The 23922-nt window shown below is 53.5% G+C and overlaps 1 protein-coding gene across 1 annotated transcript; it reads left to right on the top strand.

Moving 5' to 3' along the window:
• Positions 1-4204: 4204 nt before the first annotated feature.
• Positions 4205-23388, top strand: LOC311515241 (UPF0598 protein C8orf82). The gene is made up of 3 exons (XM_084618167.1): positions 4205-4454; positions 15363-15411; positions 21603-23388. Exons 1-3 carry the CDS (start codon positions 4329-4331, stop codon positions 22046-22048), a joined length of 621 nt encoding a protein of 206 aa, XP_084474293.1. The 5' UTR covers positions 4205-4328; the 3' UTR covers positions 22049-23388.
• The last annotated feature ends 534 nt before the right edge of the window (positions 23389-23922 follow it).

The raw sequence follows: 23922 nt of genomic DNA, 5'->3' as shown, positions 1-23922 counted from the left end.
AGCTCCCAGGGGCCACCCCAGTCTCAGGAGCTCAGTGCTTTTTATTAGGGTTCAGTTACACAATTGATGGCCACCAAACACCCCGGTGTGCACTCCCTGTTAGGGGGCTTATTCCTTCACCCACTTACTTCCCTGGTCCTTCTCGCATGAACAGAGAGCAACAATACCCGAAGTCCAAAGGTGCAAACAATTCGATGTTTATTGGGGTGAACTTCCAGCAACCATGATTCCAGTTTCCTTCCTTAGTATCCTCCTTCCCAGCTCTGACACCACAAAGCCTTACACCTGTGTCCCTGTTCCCATTCCTGCCCTTAGCCAAACATGATTCCAACTTCCTTACTCCCATTCCCTGTTCCCATCTCCCCCTTTAGCAAAACATGATTCCAATTTTCTTACCCCCATTCCCTGTTCCCATCTCCCCCTTTAGCAAAACATGATTCCAATTTTCTTACCCCCATTCCCATCTCACATGCCCACCCACACCCCATCACTTCCTCATTGACTACAGATTATATAGTAAAACTTGAGTTCTGCTTAGCTATACCTTAACCAATCATTTTCCTGAAATTTAACTAACCAATCCTAACATATTGTAACATGATTATGTAACCAATTATATCCCACCACCTTAATTAGTTTACACCCAGCAAAAATTAATTATACAGCAGACAGGAACAATCACAGAACCAGACAGAAATTATATAGACAAACAACAGCAAAGTGGGAACTATAATGACAAAACAATACAGAAGTGAGGATTTCACATCCCAGCTATTGATAAGTGAGTTCTTGCCAGACAGGATGCTCTCAAACTAAGTTTCCTTTTACATTTTCTAGGCACTTCCCTTTCTCTGGAGGTGATAGGAATACAATCCTGTCCTGATAGTGCCTAACAGCCCAATAGCACCTTATTTCAATGTGACTAGTTTGGAATGTGAGGATGTGACCGGTCGCTTCCCAGCTTATGGCTGCCTCTGCTGCTTAGCCAAAGGCCTGAGCCTAAGAACAGGGCCTCAGACTGTCACAGTAAGAGAAGGCCCTTACACCGGCAGACAGTGATTTTGATTCTTTCTTTTATACCTCTATCACTAGCCAAGTGATAAGAATACACCTAAATTCTTAGAGTATCGGCCTTTACAGACAGGCCTGAATATCTATATCCTAACACTCCCCACCAGCTGGCCTGCTAGCCCCTCCCCGCCCCGGGTACATGGCTCCCCTCCGCACCTGCAACAGGTCTGCCAAACGTCCCTGGAACAAGCAGCATCAGGCTGTGTTCGATTTCAACCCTTCGCTAAGTCTCTTGGGATTGTAGCACAAGTCTCATGATATTTGGTGGTTCGCTTAAAGCCCCAGTTCCTGGAGTCCTGGGACTGGGTGGAAATCTCAGCCTTGGTGTGTGGTATGGAAAGAGGTTGTAACTTCCAGGGGCCTGACGGAGAAAGGGGGCCAAGGGGAGTTGGTTTCCACCCCTCATGGTTGCAGAGGAGACTTGGAAAACGTGATTCCTAAAGACTCCAACATCCAGAGGCCAAGAAAAGGCCCCAGCTGGATGATTTTTTAAAATCTGATTTTTAAGCCAACTCTTAATATTCCCGGGGGGGGGGGCGACTGACCTTTGGAGCTGGGAGTTGGTGACACTAACTTGGGGGTATCTGGGGCATGTCCTACAGCCTCAGTGGCTGCTGTCAGGTGATTCTGGGAACCTCCCAGCTTGTATTTGTTAAAAGAGCAACTTTCTAGCCCTTCTGGTAACGGGAAAGTTTTAAAACGTGACTCCAGCGACCCCTAAAGACTCAGAAACCAGGAAGCAAAAAAAAAATTAAAAATCCCCAAATAGATCTACATATTTTTCAAAAGCTCATTGAATGTGTGGGGAGGGGCTGGGCTGGGGGAATCTTACTCTGTATGGGACCGAGGGCAGAGCTCACTGCATCAAGGGCACCTGCACATTGGCCAGCAAGGCTGGCGTTACAGGATATGATCAAAAATAACCAGGAGCAGCCAATCTGGTGCCCTAGCGGTCAACCCTCTGCTCAGCCAGGCAGGGGAGCTGGGGCTCCCATAACGCTGCCTTCATCACCCGAGCAGAGGGAGTTTCATGGAATCATAGAATCTCAGAGTTGGAAGGGACCTCAGGAGGTCATCTCGTCCAACCCCCTGCTCAAAGCGGGACTAATCCCCAATGTTTGCCCCAGATCTCTAAATGGCCCCCTCAAGGATTGAACTCACAACCCTGGGTTTAGCAGGCTAATGCTCAAACCACTGAGCTATCCCTCCCCCCTGGGTTTAGCTCACCCAGCCTGAAGCACCTGTGAGCTCAGCACCCAGAAGGGCTGGCTTTACTCTCGTCAATCAATACCGTACAAGCTGTCTGGGCGCACACAGGCACGGTGGTTCAGCAGAGGGGCACTGCCTCCTGTAGGTGAGACCAGGGACTTGCACCCCCGCTGATCACAGGTGGCAGGAATTGTAAAAGCTGGCGATGAAAAAGGCCTGCTAGGGCCTACATCTGGTCTATTGCCTGGGGATCAGGGCAGGCCTGGTCCCAAAAGTGAATTCTCCAAGGATGGCGCATCCACTGCTCCCTTTAGGAGGCTTCTCCACAGCCCAACAACTCCCTGCTGGGAAAGGTTCCTTGAATTTCCCAATTCCAGGCCAGCAGAGCACGGTACCCAGCAAAGGAGTTAAACAATCAGTGTCGCAGGCTGCCGACACCCCTTCTCTCCCTAGGTGTGGGGCCAGCCTTTCCCCAACCCTGGGCCTGGTTCAGAGCCGTGCTGAGCAACTGTACCGGAAGCAGCGGGAGCTGGGGACACGCTCAGCAGCTTGGACTATCCGGGCACAAGTGTCTGGGGCTGGGCACCCGACACTGGAGGCCCCCAGAATTAGGGGAGGCCTTTGGAAGTTGAACAGAGTATTACTGAGCCAGGGGGACGTTACACTGAGTGTGACTGACTCTGCCCTCGCTGCTCGGCGGCCTCTGCACATGCCACCTCATGTCACACGGGCCTCTCTTGTTCCCATATCCCACTGCAAACTCTGGCCTGATTCCCTGCCCCTCTGTCTCTCTCAGCCCTTCCTGCCCCAGGTTCCACCCTCGCAGTCAGGATCAGAGTTTCCGGTTCTTTTCCCGCAGATGGGGGGAATTTGCCTGGGCTGGTTTCTATTTCTAGCACCCCTCTAGGTGAAATGTCCCTGCCTGGCGGGTGCAGAAAACCGCATCAAAGGTAGTCCTGTTCCTGCTGCTGTGTGAGGACCGGTCACCTTGCAGCCCCGGGGAGATCAGTCCACCAAGGCCAGGGGGAAAGGGTGAAGGGTGCTGAGCAGGAGCTAATTGGGGCAGGGTGATATGGGGGGGGGGCAGGCTGGCCAGTGCTTGGGGGGGGTTAATTGGGGGAGGGAGAGATGGGGGCAGGCTGGCCAGTGCTGGGGGGGAGGACCTGTGCTGGGGGGGTTAATTAGGGGAGGGGGAGATGGCCTGGGTTGGCCAGTGCTGGTGGGGGTTAATTGGGGGAGAGGGAGACGGGGCCGGACCGGCCAGTGCTGGGGGGGGTTAATTGGGGGGGTAATTGGGGTCAGACCGGCCAGTGCTGGGGGGGGGTTAGTCGGGGGGGGGGACAAGGGCGGGGCCAGCCAGTACTGGGGAGGTAATGGGGGGGGGCAAGGGCGGGGCCGGCCAGTGCTGGGGGGGGTTAATTGGGGGGGTAATTGGGGTCAGACCGGCCAGTGCTGGGGGGGTTAGTCGGGGGGGACGGGACAAGGGCGGGGCCAGCCATTACTGGGGAGGTAATGGGGGGGGACAAGGGCGGGGCCGGCCAGTGCTGGGGGGGGTTAATTGGGGGGGTAATTGGGGTCAGACCGGCCAGTGCTGGGGGGGGTTAGTCGGGGGGGGGACAAGGGCGGGGCCAGCCATTACTGGGGAGGTAATGGGGGGGGACAAGGGCGGGGCCGGCCAGTGCTGGGGGGGTTAGTCGGGGGGGGGGGACAAGGGCGGGGCCAGCCATTACTGGGGAGGTAATGGGGGGGACAAGGGCGGGGCCGGCCAGTGCTGGGGGGGGTTAATTAGGGGGGTAATTGGGGTCAGACCGGCCAGTGCTGGGGGGGGTTAGTCGGGGGGGGGACAAGGGCGGGGCCAGCCATTACTGGGAAGGTAATGGGGGGGGGACAAGGGCGGGGCCGGCCAGTGCTGGGGGCGTTAATTGGGGGTTGAGCCGGGGCCGGCCCGGCCCAGGGAGGGAGCCCGGGCCCGGAACGCGAGCGCAGGGCCGGGGAGCGGCTGCGCGGCCGGCCCCGCCGCTCCAGGGTAACCGCGGCCGGCCCCGGCCATGAGGCTGCTCCGCGGCGGGCTCCGCTTCCTGCTGCGGCCCGCGGGCCCCGCCGCCTACACGCAGGGCCAGAGCCCCTCGCCCCGCGCCCGGGAGTATTTCTACTACGTCGACCACCAGGGCCAGGTGCGCCCCGGGCCGGGGGAGCCGAGCGGGGGCCCCGGGGCCGGGCGGAGGCCGCGGGGCCCCGGGGCCGGGCAGACCCGGCTCTGCGGAGCCAGCCGACGGCCTGAGGCCGGAGATCCCGGGGAGCCCCCTGCCGTGGGGCCGAGCCTAGCGCTGCCCCGGCGGTGCCTGGCCCCAGGGCGCTGGCCGGGGTTGCTGGGCGCACTGGGCGGGGGGCTGTGGGGAGAGGGGCCGGGGGGCCTGGGGAGACGCTGCCGCCTCTCCCCGTGGGCCAGGAGCTGAAAGTGGGGCTCGGGAGCCTCCGCAAGCCCCACTGCGCCAGAGCCTGGCAGCCCCCCCGTTTCTGCCGGGCAGCGTTGCCAGCCCCAAGTGTTCGAAAATCCTGAATCGGCTCCCCGAAAATCATGCAATGGTGTAAACGGACTAGGTTTGGGGTTCTTTTTATTTGCCTTCTGTTTGTTGAGCCTTCAGGGTGCAGGTTTTGAAGCTATCTCCACGCCAGCCTAGAAACTTACTTTTTTGTTTAAGAATGGTGGCCAAAAAATCGTCCCGTGACTCCAGGAGCTGGGGCTTTAAGGAAAACAGTAATTATCATGTTTCAGAGTAGCAGCCGTGTTAGTCTGTATCCGCAAAAAGAAAAGGAGGACTTGTGGCACCTTAGAGACTAACCCATTTATTTGAGCATGAGCTTTCGTGAGCTACAGCTCACTTTATGCCAAATCATGAGAGTTGGCAGTGGCTAATTTCTAGTCACTAATGGAGCAGTAACAGCATCGACCACCAGGGCCAGGTGGGGTGGCCAGGAAGGATTTGATTTTTTCCTGGTAAATGTTGATTTCATCAAACATTCAGGAACCCACAAAATATTTCCATCCATCATGACTGACATTTACAGATAGGTAAAGTAAGAGAAATCCTGCTTGAGAACATACCAGGGTTTGATTTAAGGCTATTCACGTTGTATATTTTAACATGTGATGTTGTCAGTTTGTGTTTTAACATTTTACAAAGATTTAAAACTATTTGAATCTCAACATCTACGGGCATTAAGTAATTGTCTGACCTCCACCCCCCCCCAACAGTTTCCCACAAAGGTGAAAATTTACATCAATAAAAATTGAAAAAATACTTAAAATCCATAACTTTGCACAACTGTGAAGATGTAAATTGATAAAAATGATAACCGTTTAGTAATGAACATGGATATTATCAGATGAGATGATTAAAAAAAATAAATTCTGTCCAGTCTCATTATGTGGGACAAGGCAGAGCTGGGCACAAAATGAAGTTGCAGTAAGGTGAGATCACTGCTCCCAGCCTCCAGACAGGGAGAGCCCCTGTGTCCTCCTTCCAGCTCTGCCTCGAGGGGAGGGCTTGGCTGCATTGTCTCTAAGAATGGCCTCTTCCCCCCCTTGCCATGCATCTGAGTCGGGTCTCTTGCCTTGACAGACACCGACATAAATACAGGGGAGCAAATTAGAGCTTATTGTGCCTGTCGTGTCATCAGCAGGACCCCCAGATCCTCCGGCCACAGACTGTTGCTGCCAGTGCTTAAAAACTGCCCCTGACGATGTGAGGTTAGCGGTGGAAAGAACCCAGCTTGCTGTCTGGCTCCCAGGTGCGGAGGGAAGGGAGGGAGTTTGCAGGGCTGGCAGGTGTTGGGTCCCTAGGCCCCACTCCCACCCCTCAATCAATTCGTAGGCAGCTATGCTGTCCTCTGGTTCTTGGCCTTCAGGTGGCGACTGCGTCTGGATTGTGTGCAGTGTTTAGCTGTGTTGGTCCCAGGATATCAGAGAGACCGGGGGAGGGGGAGGTAATATGTTTTGTTGGATCAACTTCTGTTGGAGAGAGTTTCAAGCTTCTGTACTGCACAGACCTCTTCAGGTCTGGAGAAGGTGTTCAGAGGGTATGCCTACACTGCAATTAGACACCCATGGCTGGCCTGTGCTGGCTGACTTGGGCTAAGGGGCTGTTTAATTCTGATAGATGTTTGGGCTCGGGCTGCAGGCCTCTGGGACCTTCCCACCTTGCAGGTTCCGAGAGCCCAGGCTCCAGCCCTAGCCCGAACATCTAATGTGCGATTAAAGAGCCCCTTAGCCAGAGCCCCAGGAGACGGGTCAGCGGGGACAGGCCAGCGTGGGTTTTTAATGGCCGTGTAGACATACCCAACGGGTCACGGCTAAATACAAGCTGGACCAGGTTGTTTCACATAAGTAGTTCATGAATATTCTAAGGGACTATTCAAGGTGAAGTGGCCAATTAACACCCTTCCGGTCATAGAACAAAAAAAGGGAGTTATTGGGTTATTGATTGTTGTAAGATGCCATAAATCTGGTGTCTTTATTAAGATCATGATTTTTAGTGTCCAGCAAAGTTATGAATTTAACTCCGAGGCTCGTCTTTTGAAGGTGTTGTGCCGGTTTCCTGCGAAGATGAGAACTGAGAAGTCAGATATAGAACAATTGCTTTGTGGAAAGTCTTCACCCACAGTTTATACGGTGCTTTTGTCTTTTTCCTGTGTGAATTCATTCGAGAGCATAGTTATTGTCTGGTTTCACCCACATAGAATCATAGAATATCAGGGTTGTAAGGGACCTCAGGAGGTCATCTAGTCCAACCCCCTGCTCAAAGCAGGACCAATCCTCAATTAAATCATCCCAGCCAGGGCTTTGTCAAGCCTGACCTTAAAAACTTCTAAGGATAGAGATTCTACCACCTCCCTCGGTAACGCATTCCAGTGTTTCACCACCTTCCTAGTGAAAAAGTTTTTCCTAATATCTGACCTAAACCTCCCCCACTGCAACTTGAGACCTTTACTCCTTGTCCTGTCATCTTCTACCACTGAGAACAGTCTAGAACCATCCTCTGCAACCACCCAATGCACAGCTACAGACTAGGGACCGAATGGCTAGGCAGCAGTTCTGCGGAAAAGGACCTAGGGGTGACAGTGGACGAGAAGCTGGATATGAGTCAGCAGTGTGCCCTTGTTGCCAAGAAGGCCAATGGCATTTTGGGATGTATAAGTAGGGGCATAGCCAGCAGATCGACGGACGTGATCGTTCCCCTCTATTTGACATTGGTGAGGCCTCATCTGGAGTAATGTGTCCAGTTTTGGGCCCCACACTACAAGAAGGATGTGCATAAATTGGAGAGAGTCCAGCGAAGGGCAACAAAAATGATTAGGGGTCTAGAACACATGACTTATGAGGAGAGTCTGAGGGAGCTGGGATTGTTTAGCCTGCAGAAGAGAAGAATGAGGGGGGATTTGATAGCTGCTTTCAACTACCTGAAAGGGGGTTCCAAAGAGGATGGCTCTAGACTGTTCTCAATGGTAGCAGATGACAGAACGAGGAGTAATGGTCTCAGGTTGCAGTTGGGGAGGTTTAGATTGGATATTAGGAAAAACTTTTTCACTAAGAGGGTGGTGAAACCCTGGAATGCGTTACCTAGGGAGGTGGTAGAATCTCCTTCCTTAGAGGTTTTTAAGGTCAGGCTTGACAAAGCCCTAGCTGGGATGATTTAACTGGGAATTGGTCCTGCTTCGAGCAGGGGGTTGGATTAGATGACCTTCAGGGGTCCCTTCCAACCCTGAGATTCTATGATTCTATGATCCCCTGGGGGACTAACATGAAGGGGAAAGGAGTCCAGGAGAGCTGGCTGTATTTCAAGGAATCCCTATTGAGGTTACAGGGACAAACCATCCCAATGAGTCGAAAGAATAGTAAATATGGCAGGCGACCAGCTTGGCTTAACGGTGAAATCCTTGCGGATCTTAAACATAAAAAAGAAGCTTACAAGAAGTGGAAGATTGGACAAATGACCAGGGAAGAGTATAAAAATATTGCTCGGGCATGTAGGAATGATACCAGGAGGGCCAAATCGCACCTGGAGCTGCAGCTAGCAAGAGATGTCAAGAGTAACAAGAAGGGTTTCTTCAGGTATGTTGGCAACAAGAAGAAAGCCAAGGAAAGTGTGGGCCCCTTAATGAATGAGGGAGGCAACCTAGTGACAGAGGATGTGGAAAAAGCTAATGTACTCAATGCTTTCTTTGCTTCTGTCTTCACTAACAAGGTCAGCTCCCAGACTGCTGCACTGGGCATCACAAAATGGGGAAGAGATGGCCAGCCCTCTGTGGAGAAAGAGGTGGTTTGGGACTATTTAGAAAAGCTGGACATGCACAAGTCCATGGGGCCGGACGAGTTGCATCCGAGAGTGCTGAAGGAATTGGCGGCTGTGATTGCAGAGCCATTGGCCATGATCTTTGAAAACTCGTGGCGAACCGGGGAAGTCCCGGATGACTGGAAAAAGGCTAATGTAGTGCCAATCTTTAAAAAAGGGAAGAAGGAGGATCCTGGGAACTACAGGCCAGTCAGCCTCCCCTCAGTCCCCGGAAAAATCATGGAGCAGGTCCTCAAGGAATCAGTCCTGAAGCACTTACACGAGAGGAAAGTGATCAGGAACAGTCGGCATGGATTCACCAAGGGAAGGTCATGCCTGACTAATCTAATCGCCTTCTATGATGAGATAACTGGTTCTGTGGATGAAGGGAAAGCAGTGGATGTATTGTTTCTTGACTTCAGCAAAGCTTTTGACACGGTCTCCCACAGTATTTTTGTCAGAAAGTTAAAGAAGTGTGGGCTGGATGAATGGACTATAAGGTGGCTAGAAAGTTGGCTAGATTGACGGGCTCAACGGGTAGTGATCAATGGCTCCATGTCTAGTTGGCAGCTGGTGTCAAGTGGAGTGCACCAAGGGTCAGTCCTGGGGCCGGTTTTGTTCAATATCTTCATAAATGATCTGGAGGATGGTGTGGATTGCACTCTCAGCAAATTTGCGGATGATACTAAACTAGTACTAGTAGATACGGTGGCAGGTAGGAATAGGATACAGAGGGACCTAGACAAATTGGAGGATTGGGCCAAAAGAAATCTGATGAGGTTCAACAAGGATAAGTGCAGGGTCCTGCACTTAGGACGGAAGAATCCAATGCACCGCTACAGACTAGGGACCGAATGGCTAGACAGCAGTTCTGCGGAAAAGGACCTGGGGGTGACAGTGGACAAGAAGCTGGATATGAGTCAACAGTGTGCCCTTGTTGCCAAGAAGGCCAATGGCATTTTGGGATGTATACGTAGGGGCATAGCCAGCAGATCGAGGGACATGATCGTTCCCCTCTATTCGACATTGGTGAGGCCTCATCTGGAGAACTGTGTCCAGTTTTGGGCCCCACACTACAAGAAGGATGTGGATAAATTGGAAAACTTCCAGCGGTGGGCAACTAAAATGATTAGGGGTCTGGAACACATGACTTATGAGGAGAGGCTGAGGGAACCGGGATTGTTTAGTCTGTAGAAGAGAAGAATGAGGGGGGATTTGATAGCTGCTTTCAACTACCTGAGAGGTAGTTCCAAAGAATCATAGAATCATAGAATATCAGGGTTGGAAGGGACTCCTTTCCCCTTCAAGTTAGTCCCCCAGGGGATCCTGGCCATCCGTTCCCTGAGGGAGTCGAAGTCTGCTTTCCTGAAGTCCAGGGTCCGTATCCTGCTGCTTACCTTTGTTCCCTGCGTCAGGATCCTGAACTCAACCAACTCATGGTCACTGCCTCCCAGATTCCCATCCACTTTTGCTTCCCCCACTAGTTCTACCCGGTTTGTGAGCAGCAGGTCAAGAAAAGCTCCCCCCCTAGTTGGCTCCTCTAGCACTTGCGCCAGGAAATTGTCCCCTACGCTTTCCAAAAACTTCCTGGATTGTCTATGCACCGCTGTATTGCTCTCCCAGCAGATATCAGGAAAATTAAAGTCACCCATGAGAACCAGGGCATGCGATCTAGTAGCTTCCACGAGCTGCCGGAAGAAAGCCTCATCTACCTCATCCCCCTGGTCCGGTGGTCTATAGCAGACTCCCACCACGACATCACTCTTGTTGCTCACACTTCTAAACTTAATCCAGAGACTCTCAGGTTTTTCTGCAGTTTCGTACCGGAGCTCTGAGCAGTCATACTGCTCCCTTACATACAGTGCTACTCCCCCACCTTTTCTGCCCTGCCTGTCCTTCCTGAACAGTTTATAACCATCCATGACAGTACTCCAGTCATGCGAGTTATCCCACCAAGTCTCTGTTATTCCGATCACGTCATAATTCCTTGACATCACCAGGACCTCCAGTTCTCCCTGCTTGTTTCCAAGGCTTTGTGCATTTGTATATAGGCACTTGAGATAACCTGCTGATGGCCTCTCTTTCTCAGTATGAGGCAGGAGCCCTCCCCTCACAGACGTTCCTGCCATAACATAGTTGTTATGGGGGGATTTAATGCACTGGATGAGGTACAGCACATGTGATAGGCATGTGTAGGACCCATGGATCTTGAAAGGTGTGTTATGGGGGCATTGAACGTCATAGCAGAAGAGGTGTCAACAGGTTTTGCATCTGTTCTGGCAGAGTCTGGTGCCACTTTGAGTTGGTGGGTCCTGGTGTATGGGGAGCTTGCTTCTAATGAGAGCTTGATAAGGTTGGGTGTGGGTGTTTGAAGGCCAGAAGAGGGGGTTTGGGAAAGATTTCTTTCCTGTTGGGGTCTCCATCAAGTATGCATTATAACTGTTTAGTGTTACCCTGTATGGATTCCAGTGTGGGGTGGTAGGTGACACTGACGAAGCGGGACTGTTCTTAATGTTTCCTCTGAATAGTGTGGGGGTGCCTCAGTTTCCCCTAGGCAGTTCTTAAGTATCTAGGTGGTGGGGTAAGGGTGTATGATCATTGCAGAGCCCTAGAGGGCAGGTGTGTGCAGGGGTCTGGACACAGAGAATGGCCGACACCCTGTTTCCTGGTAACTGATGGCCTGGGCCCTTCCCCCCTGCAAGGTGAGAGCTAAAGGGTTGGAGAACAAAGGAATCAGGTGACCTCCTGGCCCAGGAAAGGAACAAAGCCCAGAGGAGGAGGGGGCTGGAGGGAGTTTCAGTTTGAGGCTGGCTGGGGACATGGAGTGAAGGGCAGATGTGGTTGTCTGATTCACCGCCCCCCAAAATGGACCCAGCTGAGGGGTCCCATTCTCTGCACCTACAAGCTCTGTTTTAGACCATGTTCCTGTCGTTTAATAAACCTTCTGTTTTACTGGCTGGCTGAGAGTCGCGTCTGACTGCGAAGTTGGGGGGCAGGATCATCTGGCTTCCCCAGGAGCCCTGCCTGAGCGGACTTGCTGTGGGAAGCACACGGAGGGGCAGAGGATGCTGAATGCTCTGAGGTCAGACCCAGGAAGGTGGAAGCTGTGTGAGCTGTGTGTCCTGAAGACAGGCTGCTCACAGAAAGGCGACTGCCCCAGAGTCCTGCCTGGCTTCATAGGGAGCAGTTCCAGAGCATCGCCCAGGGACTCCATGACCGTGACAACTAGAGATGTGAAGTCAGAGAGTTTCTTTTCTGTATTGAAGCAGGTTCTTTTGAGGCATTTGTGGCCTCTTCCATGACATGATCTACTTCTCTGGTGACGTGTCCTTGTTTAGTGAAGGTAGATTTAAGTATGTTAATGTGTGTATCCTGGACTTTCTCCTCAGAGCATATTCTGTGGTATCTGAGTGCCTGACTGTAGATAACAGATTTATTTCTTGGTGTGTTTGGGGTTGTTACTGGATGTGTGATCTGTGAGTGTTTTGTATGTAGTTGTCTGTAGGGTTCCATTGCTGAAGTTGATCGTGGTGTGCAGGAAGTTGATGCCGGTGCAGGAATGTTCTAAAGAGAGTTTAATGGATGGGTGCTGGTTGTTGAAGTTTTGGTGGAAATCTACAAGAGAGCTTAGGTCATCTGTCCAGATATATCTCAGGTATGTCATTGGTTTCATGGTGCATTTGTCCAGAAATTCCTCCTCAAGGTGCCCATGAAGAAGTTGGCATATTGGGGAGCCATTACCCATTGCTGTTCCCATTGTTGCTGAATGTGAAATTGTTATGGGTGAGGGTGTAATGGATGAGTTTGGAGATGTGTTTGGGGTGGATACCTGAGTGTTGTCCATTGTTTTGTAGATATTTGAGGAAGGCAGCCATGCCGTCATTGTGAGGAATGTTGTTGTATAGGGAGGTGACGTCCGTGGTGGTAAGGATGGTGTTCTGAAGGAGGCAGTTAATGTTGTAAAGTTTCTGGAGGAAGTTGGTTGTGTCCTGGAGCAAGCTGGCCCTTTGTGTGGCGAGTGCGTTGAGGATGGTTTCTATGAGTCCTGATCTTACTTCAGTAAGAGTACGATGGCCAGATATGATGGACCTGCCTGGGCTTCCTTGGGAGGCATGTAGAAGGTCCCTGGGGTGGTCTCATGAGGGGGTGAGGTTGTATAGTTTCTCTTGGAGTTGTTTGGGGAAGGATTTGATGGCATCCTTTAAATTCCTGGTGAATTGTGGTGTGGGGTCTTCTTTGAGTTTCTTATAGTAAGTGGTGTCTGAGAGTGTCAATTGGCCTCGTTGACATAGTCATCATGGTCGAGAACTACGATGGCACCCCCTCCGTCTGCTGGTTTGATTGTTTTCTGGTGGCTAGATTTCAGGACTGTATAGCTGTCCTCTTGATGGTGGAGGGATTGTGGTGGTTGTGATTTGTGTTAAGGATTTCACAACCAATCAATGTAACGATCAAGTGTGTGGTTTTGTCCACTGTGTGGTGTCGTCAGAGGGTTCTTTTTTCCTATGATTGTCGGTGGGAACACGGTAGTTGTGGGTGGTGTCGTCATTGTTGTGAAAGAATCCTGGGAGGCAGAGGTGGCAAAAGATTTCTTCTAGCTCTCCACATGTTAGTATGGTATCAGGTTCTGTGATGGGGCAGAAGTTCGGTCCCTTGGAGAGGACAGATAATTCACCTCCAGTTAGGGGTTGTCCTGATAAACTGATGACATTGGTGTGTCATGGAGTGCTGTGGAGTCTCCCAGAAGTGGTGGTCTGTGAGTTGTGAAGTTTGTTGTAGTTGGTTCCACTTTTGTTATTGTGTTGGATGGCTGTTGTCAGGTGTTTTTTGTCTGGATTGTGCATGGTTGGCGTAAAGTGACAGTTCCCCAGTTGTGCCACCAGGTGGTGCTAAAACGCTAACAATGCATATTACCGTGCCAAAGTCCTCAAATAAGTGACTGTAAGCGCAGCCTGATCCCTGCCATCACCCAAGGGTGGCCCAGCCCCAGGAGGAAGGGGCTGGGGACCGGTGAGGCTGTGTCCGTTCCAGCCTGAAGGATGGAGGCGACGTCGCTCGGTAATGGGTGGGGCGGTAGCTTTGCTGAGGTTGCTGTCTGGTTCAAATGCAGGGTCAGGTTGGTGGGGAGAGGCCCTTGGCTAAGAGGCTATTGCAATACGCTCGCATGGCGCCTCTGACCCTGTCCCCCTCTAGCAGCCGGCTCCAGTGACGAGAGCCGCCTGCTACGGACTCCCAGCTAATGGAGTTACTCTCCTAGGCCAAGCTGTAGCAGCCTGTGCCCGGGTTAGTTACACTGTGTATGAACTGTGGACAAACCCTGGGGAGCAGACTCCTCTCTGCCAGGAGGCAGATGAAATCTGTTCCTTGTTTCGTTTGGGGGAATTCCTGGCTCCTTGGAGCCAACAGCAGCTCCCCTCTGCCCCCACCATGCCCCCTTCTGCTCTCCTCTGATTCATGCAGGTGGCTGCAGCCCTGAGGGAAGGCCTTCCAGCATCCATTAATGCCACCCCTAAAGCAGCCAGGCAAATTGTTGCTGAGCAAACTGCAGTCACTCCCCTTGCTTGCCAGGGGCTGGAGGGCACCATCCATGCAGCATCACTGCCAGGAGCAAAGGGGATCGAGGCTGGGTTTCCCAGGCAGGATAGCGGCATGCTAGCTGTAGGGTCAGCAGGCTGGCCTGCTTTCAAAGCCAAGTGAAACTTATTAATAAGCCCCATGTGAGATCTCAATCCTGGGACGCATCAGACCGATGAAATAGTCTCTTCTGGGCTTGGGAAGTTCCATCTGGCCCTCTTCTAACCCTCCGGGCTGTTTGTGCCTCTCTAATCCATTAGCCTCAATTGATCATTTTTTCTGCATTAACCACCTACTGAATTAATGGTGAATTAGTCATAGCGGGAGAGATTAGGAGTTGTAATTAGTGCTAAAGAAGCATCTGCAGTGCTGAGATGTGTCTGCCTGCTCTGTACATTAATGATCCTGGCGAATTCAGGTTTTGTGGCTGTTTGTGGCTGCTGCAGAATTGCCCCTTTGTGCTGTGGGGAGCAGGGATGGATGGCTTCATTTTCAACGAGGCCGAGTGTCCAGAGGACCCCTGATTTCAGTGGGAGCCGCAGGTGCTCAGCACATCTGAGAATCCGCCCACTTGTTAGTTCCCACTGGTAGGAACAAGACCCGGGGAGGGGATGGCTGCATGGCCAAAACATCAGAGGCCCAGTTCTCTTCACAACCCCAGAGGACACTGGAAACTCCTTGTGGCTCCAGTGAGTTACTCGTTCCCTGCAGCTGGGCAGGGGGGCGCCTGGCTGGACGTAGCTTTCAGCAGCACCGTGTTCATGTGTAAACTGGGATGAGAGGAGCAAATAGGAAGCTGGGATCATTGACTGGATGCGGCGACAACATGGAGCAGCTGCTCCAAAGCAGAGTCAATGTCCAGCGCAGGTGCACGTTGGCAAGGGCCAGTCGGTCTCACCTAATTTGTATCATGTTGGGGCCCACTGTAGCCTCATCCTGAGACTGCAGGTCTCTGCCTGCCATTCTCCATCATGATCAAAGGGCAGCCACAGAGCTCCACGGACCATGCTTTGCCCATGCCATAGGGTAGGATAGTTGGGCCATGGACTCCTGGAGCCGCAGACGCAAGGCTCTGAAATGTCTCCCATGGCCTCTGGGGCACGGGCCTCTGGAGGAGCCCCGCTGTGCTGTGGCAGGTTGATCTTCACCGTCCACCTCTCTTGCCTTGTTTTGCAGCTTTTCCTGGACGATGCCAAAGTGAAGAACTTCATCACCTGTTTTAAAGGTAACGCCTTCCCTTCCCCGCACACTTGGCCCCTGTGCCATATGCCCGGTTCTGCTCTCCCTTGTCACCTCTCCAATGAAGGGATGAGTTCTCTTCCCCTGTCTGTGAACTTGGCACTCGCAAGCTAAGCAGGATTGGGCTGGCTCAGCATTTGGATGGGAGACCTGTGAGGAAAATCTCCCCTGCCCCAGGAAGGGGAGAGAGTGAATCAGTAGGGAATTCTCTCTCCTCAGAATTGTCACTCATTCTATGGGACCCTATGGGGTGCTCTCCCCTCTGGGGCGGTGCAGACTCCAGTGAAGCACTCGGGGGCGCTGTGCTGCAGGGAGCAGGAGGGGGGTGTTCTCCCCTCTGAGTCAGCGTTGGCCCCACTGCCCTAGCATGGTGCTAGGAGATGCCGTGCTATTCAAATTGCCATTTTTAGCTGAGGCATAAAACTCAGCCCCCTAGGGCCCTGTGCACTCCCTTTCCCACCGCTCTGGGTCAAGGTCTCTCTCCTGACTCGAGGGAGGCGTGGAGAGGGGCGTGCTGAACCGAGCGGTGCCTCTTGGTTCAGCTCCTTCCCCTAGCTGCCTTTCGGTTGAACAGCTGTGCCGACACCTGGCAGTGCTTGGAATGGGCCAAGCGGCTCCTGAGAGCACTTGGTGAGGAAAGAGGCAGGCATGTGTAGTCAGACAGTGCTGTCCTCCCAGGATCTCTGGCCACCGCTGCCCTCTGCCAGCTGGAAACCATCAGACCCCTTCGTTGGGTGACCATGCTGCCCTCCAGTGGCTGCAGCCCTCCAAGGCCGCTACTGCTGTGCAGGTGTGAATGTGTCCCAGGCTATCACTGGTAAATCTATATTCTGCTGCACTTCCTAGGCATGGAGACAGCCTGGTGCGGTGTGAGGGATCTAACTCCGCTCAGTTCTCCAGCCCCACCGCTGATCACCCGTGGGTCCCACTGCAGAAACCCAGTCTCCCTTGCTGCTCGCAGGAGGGTGTTAGTCTGGGGTCTGCCTGCAGGACTCCTGCACTGACTTCCTCCACACTCGCTGCTGCGATCTGAGCTGTGTCACACACCCCTTTGCAGGGACAGAAGGGGAGCGGCCCGGCTGGGATCGTGAAACTGAGAGCCCCATGGGAACGTTCAGGGCTAAGCCTGGAGATGATTTCTAAAATCCCCTCATTTAGCTCCTCTGCAGGATTTTTATCTTCCTCTGGAGCCGCACTCATCCCCTTCTCATGGGCTGGTGTTTAAGAGCTGCGTGTGCGATTGTAATCCTTAATCAGGCTCTGAAAATCACGGCTGGCTGATCACCGGAGACAGATGGACCTGCGTGTTATTAGAGTAACTCAGCTGCAGGCAAATCCCTGCCCCCCTGTACCAGCAGCCTGCTGGGCCTGGGGCAGTGGGTGAGGAGAGAATGTGATTTAAATGGGTTCAATGGGAGGTTGCCTTGATATTAGTTCTCGCCCCTCGTAGCCTGGATGAGCACAGAGGCGTTTGGGTCAGTGAAGCCCGTCACATCACGGTGCCATGTTCCCTCTTAGCAGGTCCCTGTTAATCTGCTACCGCCCCAATAACCCTACCCCCTCGCCAGAGGCTGCAACAACTGACCAGTTAAACCTTAAATGGGGCTTTAAGATCCACCGATGTTTTCACGCAAGCTGAAAAATGGGATTTAGACCCTAAATCCCCTGAGCCGCTTCCTGCCAATGGCCCTGCTTGGCCTGCCACCCCTTAGCAATGTGTCTCACCAGGCTTGTTGCGAGCATGCCAGCGGGGTCTGTCCCTCTCCTGAATGGGCCACCTGACAGCTACCCCTTGCTGTGTTCCCTGGCCATTACATCAGCTTCTTAACAATTAGGGTTTGGGGCGGGGGAAACGAGGAGTCATGAGTCCCAAACCTTGCCCTGCAGAACAGAGCAAACTGCAGCCCCCCACAACTTTAAATATGTCTCTGCGGCTGCAGAGACTACAGGTCCCAGCATGCAATGCTGAATCTTCATCGGGGCTGCCTTCTGCTCAGGTCAAGACGGAGATTGGGGGAGCGAATAGGTCTGTCCCACTGCGACCAAAGCCCAGGGTCTCTTGGCTGCAGGCACAGCTAGGCCTCTTACTACCCGCCATCTGGGACTTCCCTCTAGTCCTGGCACCATCTTTGAGCTCCAGCTCCATTTCGGTCCATCCCAGTTAGTGTTTGCAATTTAGTTTTTCTCCAGCAGCAAATTCCCTGGCAAAGACAGCGCAGTACCTGTTGCACATTTATTTCATTTGCGCAACCAGAGGGATTCCGCTCTTGCCAGTCACAACTTCTGTTCACTTCTCCCCTACCTGTTAAACCTTCTGAGCCTTCTGCCTGTTTCACTCTCTCTACGGCCTGGATTGAAAGAGGCAGTAGAGAGCGAGCGGCTACTGTTGGCTTCCCCTCGCTGTATTTTGGGTGAACAATCAGCCACAATATGTCCACCCCCTTCCTGGCACCGTTCTGGAAGAAAGCTGTGCCATTGCTTGATAAAGGAGGCGAGGAGAAACAAAGGAATAAAAGACACCATTAGTGAACAAAAATGGATCCACACAGCAGGGTCTAAACTAATAAATACTGGGAAGTAATTTGCTTTTGCCAAATGACTTCTCCCTGAGCTGCAGGTTTTCCATAAGCTCTCAGTAGCTCTAGCTGGCCCAGTAGGTGCAGAGGCAGCATTGCTGCTAAATAGTATTTTAAAGGTGATTTGTGAATTGCCTGATTGCTCTAGGACACAATTCACTTGGCAAACAGGCAGCTGTGACTTCATTATCTTTGTTACATAAAGCTAACCTGAAAACGCATCTCGTGAGCTTTCAGAGGGGTTGCCGTGTTAGTCTGTATCAGCAAAAACAACGAGTCCTTGTGGCACCTTAGAGACCAACAACTGTATTTGGGCATAAGCTTTCGTGGGCTAAAACCCACTTCATCAGATGCATGAAGTGGAAAATACAGTAGGGAGGTATAAATACACAGCATATGAAAAGATGGGCATTACCTTACCAAGGGGGGGGGGGTGAGTGCTAACGAGCCAATTCAATTAAGGTGGAAGTGGGCTATTCTCAACAGTTGAGAAGAAGGGGTGGAAATCACTTTTGTAGTGCTAACGAGGCCCATGTAAACAAGGTGGCCCATTTCAAACAGTTGACAAGAAGGTGTGAGTCTCAGCAGGGGGAAATTAGTTTTTGTAGTGACCCACAAGATGCCTCAACAACTCCTTGTTTTTTCTCGTGAGCTTGTGCCCCTTGAAAGATCCGTGAGCGACAAAGCTGGCCAGCGCTGGCATCGGGCTTCATTATGGGAACAGCCTGGCAGCTGTGTGGGTGGTGGGGTGTGTAATGGGCAAATGTTCCCTGGCCAAACTCAGCTGCTTCCCTATGACCAGCTAGAGTCCTCCGCCAAAGGAGAGTCCCCCAGCCTGCCAGTGTGACTTGCTGTCACCCCTCCTTTGTGCACACACTTCCCTGAGCTACAGTCGGAGCTTGGTTGTGCTGGTGTAGATCTCTGGAGTGACTCTAGATGTCTGGGGTGGAAGTTGAGATGGGAATCTGGCTGGAGTTCTTGGGAAGCATTGTAGTCAGCACGTAGGTTTCAGCAAGTGACTTCTACCTCTGTGGAAAACAGGGTGATTGCATCTCATCCTAGGATTCAGGCATCCTGTTAGGTTTCCTTTAGCCCATTCCCCAGGGACCAGTGCAAGATCAATCCCTGTCCATTCACCAGCACTTTGCCCAGTCCCAAACTCCTTCCTTTGGGCAACTGCTCCACGGTTCAACAGGCCTTGCTGTGAGGAAGCTCTTTTGTTCGGCACGTCAGGGAGGAGGGTCTGGTGGCTAAGGCATGCGGCTCTGTCACTGGACAAATCCCTTAGTCTCTCTGTGTGTCAGTCCCCCATTGGTAAAATGGAGGTAACTGCACTTCCCTACCTGACGGGGGCAGGAGGGCAGGGTACATAAATGGCTGTTTGTAAGGCACTCTCATGACTGGCCTTTGTCCCAGTAGTACTGAAGAACCTAGACAGATCAGTGTCATCCCCTTGCTTTTAGCTGTTGTAATTCTCTGAGTTTCATTGCTCTGCCCCAGCCAAAGCCCTCTCTGCACACACACAACTGAAGTCCTGTAATGTCGGTCAGTGTCCTTGCCCCTGTTGGTTAACTGAGCCAGAGAGCCATTAAGAGACTTTTCCCAAGGTCACGCAGCATCTCAGTGGCAGAGCTGGGCATAGACCTCTATAGTCCTCTCTCCTCCCCTCTGTGCGTCACTTGCCTTTTTAGATTGTAAATTCCTCGAGGAAGTGACTGTCTTCATGTATCATATGTTCAGCCCCAAACCCAACTTGAGTCCAGTCCAGGCCTCTGGCTGCTATTGTAATACATTCCCTAAATAACGATTGGATCATACGTCTTCTCTTATACCCCTGGGACCACCCTCGAGAACTCTTCTCTCTCACGCTTTTAATATATTTCCAACCCCACATGCACTGACCGATGGGGCTTCCCGTTTTCAAATAATCATTTGTGTCGGTTTTCAAGAATATGTGAGATCTTGGCAATAGATTTAAAAGCAAATGAGAGAGAGACTGTGACAAATGGAGCAGGGCTCTGCCGGGAGGGCTACGCTGGTGCCCTCTCGTCTGGTAATGAATGCGTGGCTCATTTTCTGTGGCGCTCACCATGTGCAAGGCGCTTTCCAAAGACAAAAGGGCCCCACCCCAAAGAACCTCCATTGGAGAAGACGTGAGCTGAGGGGCACAACATGCGAGGGATGTGATCAGGGTGGCCTTGGTCACTCAAGTTAACACTGGGGGTTTTTCGTGAGCTGGCTAGGTTCTCCCCAGGCAGCCCCAGCCTTCCCATAAGCAGCCAGTTAGTTTCTGTAGGCCCAAAGACTGGCATGCAGAGGGGACATGGCCCTGCAGAGGAGCTCGGGAAGGATGTTCCATGCAAAGGCAGTGGGACAGGAGGACAGACAAAGGTCCTCTGGAAGGAATGGCTAAATGGGCCCTTGAGACCTGGAGAAGTGGGTAGGGTGACTAGAAGGCAAGTGTGAAAAATCAGGACCCTGTTTTGGAGGGGCGGGGCGGCATAGTTGCATATAAAAGACAAAGCCCCTAGCATCGGGAAGTCGGGTCACCCTAAGAGGGGAGAAGAAGGGGAGACGGGGTGGGGAGGGGCTGAGGAGGAGACAACGCTGAAAGCCAGAGCCAAGGAGTTTGGATTTCATATGGTGAAGAAAGGGGAGCCATCAGAGGGATTCAGGGAGGGGGGTGAAAGAAGGAAATGGAGGAGCAAAGAACAGGGTCTCCTGTCCCTCTCTCTTTCCTGCTTCCTGGCCACAGAGCAAAGCCATGAAACTAGCCAGATCTTGTGTGTTTCACTTTCCTGCTTTGCCCACTTAGGGGGATAAGTGGGAGTCTAGCAAGAGAGGAGCTGTCAGTGCTAGGCTGGCCTCTGTAGTGCTCTGGTGCAACTTGAGAGTGCCCCCAGGAGGTTCAAGCCACCCGGGGAAAGAGGTCTGACGGGGCCCCCTTGGTTCTAAAGATCATGCCGACTATGCAAGGCTGGAAGCAGAGTGTCCAGAGAGCTGTAGGTGGCCAGTAACAGAAAGGGCTGATTCCTTAGCCCCATACAGCCCAGAGCAGCCTGTCAGAAGACACCTGGAGATGCGCGGCGTGCAGTCAGCAGAGAGATGAATGCGGGGGCCTTTTAGAGACCGGAATTAATCAGGAGTGATATTTCCAGCCTCCTGATTAGCCTGGCAGAGCTCTGGAGGTGGAAGGGACCAGGTGCAGCTTTGCTCATTTCCAAGGGAGACATTGTTTAAAGGCCTGTAACTGCATTGGAATAACAGGCAATGGGGAGGAGGCTGCTCCCTGAATCAGAACAGGGCATCTCCAAGAGCAGATCAGTCAACAGGCCCATGCGAGGCCTGGGGGCCTCCGTCCTCCTCAGCGTGCGCTTTGAGTTGGGTTTGGCGTGAGTTGCAGCCCAGAGTGAGTCCCGTGCCGAGGTTCCCGAGCCCCCTCAGGGAACGTGCCTTTCGCTGGCCTGGCATATGGGGCTTCTAATGAAGGTGCTCGCTGCCGGGGGGAGGCGTGTTGGGTAAAACAGGCTTCAGCATTGCAGTGCACATCGATCTAGTTCACCGGCCTCTGAACCCCCCGTGGTTTCTCTCTGCTTCCCAGATAAGAAGTTCCTCGCCTTCTTCTTCAAACAACTGCAGCTGAACCGGAGTGGGCGCTACCAGGACGCCTTCCCCTACCTCTCCCCCTGCGGCCGAGAGCACAACTTCGTGCGCTGCGACGACCGCCCCATCGTCTTCACCCACCTGCTGCGGGGCCAGGCGGGCGAGGAGCTGCTCTCCTACTGCGGTGGCGGAGACAGGCTGGCGGTCGGCTTCGAGCCGGAGAAACTAGTGATGCTCCCTGAGAACGGGCGTGTCTACCACCCGGCCCCGCAGAAAGCTGGCGGCGTGGGGCTGGTGAAATCAGCCCTGGCCTTCGAGCTGAGCCCCTGCTTTGAGTACAGCCAGGGCGCCGGCGGGCCCCCCACCCACTTCCGCTGGCAGGGCAAGCGCCGCACCCTCACCAACGAGCTGATACAACTGATCCGCTCGGGCAGCAGTGTCTGAGCCAGGGCGTCGCCAGTGAGGCTGACCGGCCCAGAGCTTGGCCCTCGGCAGCTATGCTGGGTGCATCCCAACAGCCGGAGGAGAACACCTCCCTGGCGCTCACTGGAGCAGGTCGCACCCAGCCCCCTCTCTGCAGCCCACCCCTGGCTGCCCCGCCATACGTAGGCCACCTTGGGCCAAGCAGCCCCGGGGCTGGCTGCTTGCAGGGCCTCCATGGGCCTCTTCTCCAACTGGGGTGTGAGTGCCCTCAAACCCCAGGGGCTGCATGTAAGGCTCTAGATTGGGCTGGGCGGCCCTGACCTCCGACAGCCACCTCTTAGTGGGAGCAGAAGCTCTTGTCCCCTCTGGTCCAAGCAGCTGGCCAAGCCGAAGATGAACGGAGCCCCTGGTTTGCCATTGCGTGGGGAGCTGGGCTGGGATTCTGTTCCTGGAGAGCAGCGGGGGGTGGGGCAGACCCAGAATCCATGATTCCCTCACCTGTGGCCCTACAAACTCCACAGCCCAGGGCCCCTCTCCTCCCTCAGCCCCTCTCCTCTCTCACCACCTCCCCATTTTAAGGATCTGCGAATTCAGTGTGGGCCCGGGGCCTACTGCATTGCTTGTTGCTCAGTGTGTCTGCCCTTCCTCAGCACAGAAAGCGGTGAGCACTGTGGGGAAAGAGCCCGCTGATTGACTCGCCCCCCCCACCTCCCCACACACACACCACGCCAAGAACAGATCTGCCCTGTCCCTCCTGCCTGTCCATAGCAGGAGAGGCTGCTGGGAGTGGAAGGAGAGAATTGGCAAGATTAGCCTCCGTGCCCCCAGCCAGCTGCCCGCGCCCCATTGCCCTGCTCGGCGGCTTCTTGCCATGCTGAGCCGTGGTGCTTTGTGTTGGTACAGATCCCTGCCTAGGCAGGCTGCTCTGAGCTCCTGGGTGGCTGAGTGGGACGGCTCGTGGGAGCCTAGCAGTGCTCGCAGCAAGGCTCCGGCGTGTTTATCTCTGGCACACTCTGAACCGGGAGGGCTGGGATTAGTCAGGGGAACCAGGAGCTTAAATTGCTGTAATAACAGTGTTTAAAAAACTCTCTGCTGTTTCATAATTGCGCTCTGCAGATAACCTGACCCACCCAGCTCCCCCGGCTGCAGCTTGCTACTGGGAAGACACAGGGGCAGTGGGGAGGACTCACACCATGGCCTGGGACCTCTAGAAACCTGGTTCCAGTTCTGACTCAGTTTCCAGCCAGCAGCTATTCTCAGTCAGCCGCAGTCACAGTTTGCCATCTCTGCTCCCAAGAGGCTCGGGAATGGGGGCCGGGGGGATGAGGACTTAGGGGCACCTGCAGAGCAGTGGGGCTGAGTGCGGGGCTGGATTGGGGGGGGTTGGGGGCGTCTGCAGAGCAGTGGGGCTGAGTGTGGGGCTGGAATAGGAGGGGGACTATGGGTCAGGACTGGTCTGCTGAAGGAATCTTTACCGGCCCAGCAATGTCAGTTTGGAGTGTGAAAACCCCACCCTCCGAGCCGCCGGAGCCCTGCTAGCAAAAGCCCCAGGCTAGGCACGGCCAAACCAGCCAAAAAGCCCCTTTGCCGAGGTCTGTTCCGTGAGGGGAGCCGGGTTAAGCTAGACTGACAGAAGCACTCCCACGAGGGGGGGTTGCCTGCAGAGATCATCTGCTCTGGCAAACCCCTCCTGGTGTGGACTAGACCCCCTGAGCTGCAGCTGCCGGGCTGCACTGGACCGGGGTGAGGGGCGGGGGTGGAGGGGCGGCAGGGCAGGACGGAGGTGCCTGCGTGATGGAGAATCTTTAGCCAGTGCTGCCCAGAGCCCCAGGCCACTCAGTGAGAAGGGAAGGGTCTCCCCTGGGAAGGCGTTAACCTGCCCACTGGGGATCAGC

This window comes from Lepidochelys olivacea (genome assembly GCF_965140295.1).
Source record: "Lepidochelys olivacea isolate rLepOli2 genome assembly, chromosome: 2".
Taxonomy (NCBI): Eukaryota; Metazoa; Chordata; order Testudines; family Cheloniidae; genus Lepidochelys; species Lepidochelys olivacea.
Note: the sequence above shows the minus strand (reverse complement) of the source record. Positions and strands in the feature narration are given on the sequence as shown.

Bases quoted from the DNA above. Each gene is read 5' to 3' on its own strand.
- LOC311515241 (XM_084618167.1), top strand. From the start codon at position 4,329: ATGAGGCTGCTCCGCGGCGGGCTCCGCTTCCTGCTGCGGCCCGCGGGC. The intron at 4,455-15,362 runs GTGCGCCCCGGG...CTTGTTTTGCAG, and splicing joins ACGTCGACCACCAGGGCCAG to CTTTTCCTGGACGATGCCAA. The intron at 15,412-21,602 runs GTAACGCCTTCC...TCTGCTTCCCAG, and splicing joins CTTCATCACCTGTTTTAAAG to ATAAGAAGTTCCTCGCCTTC.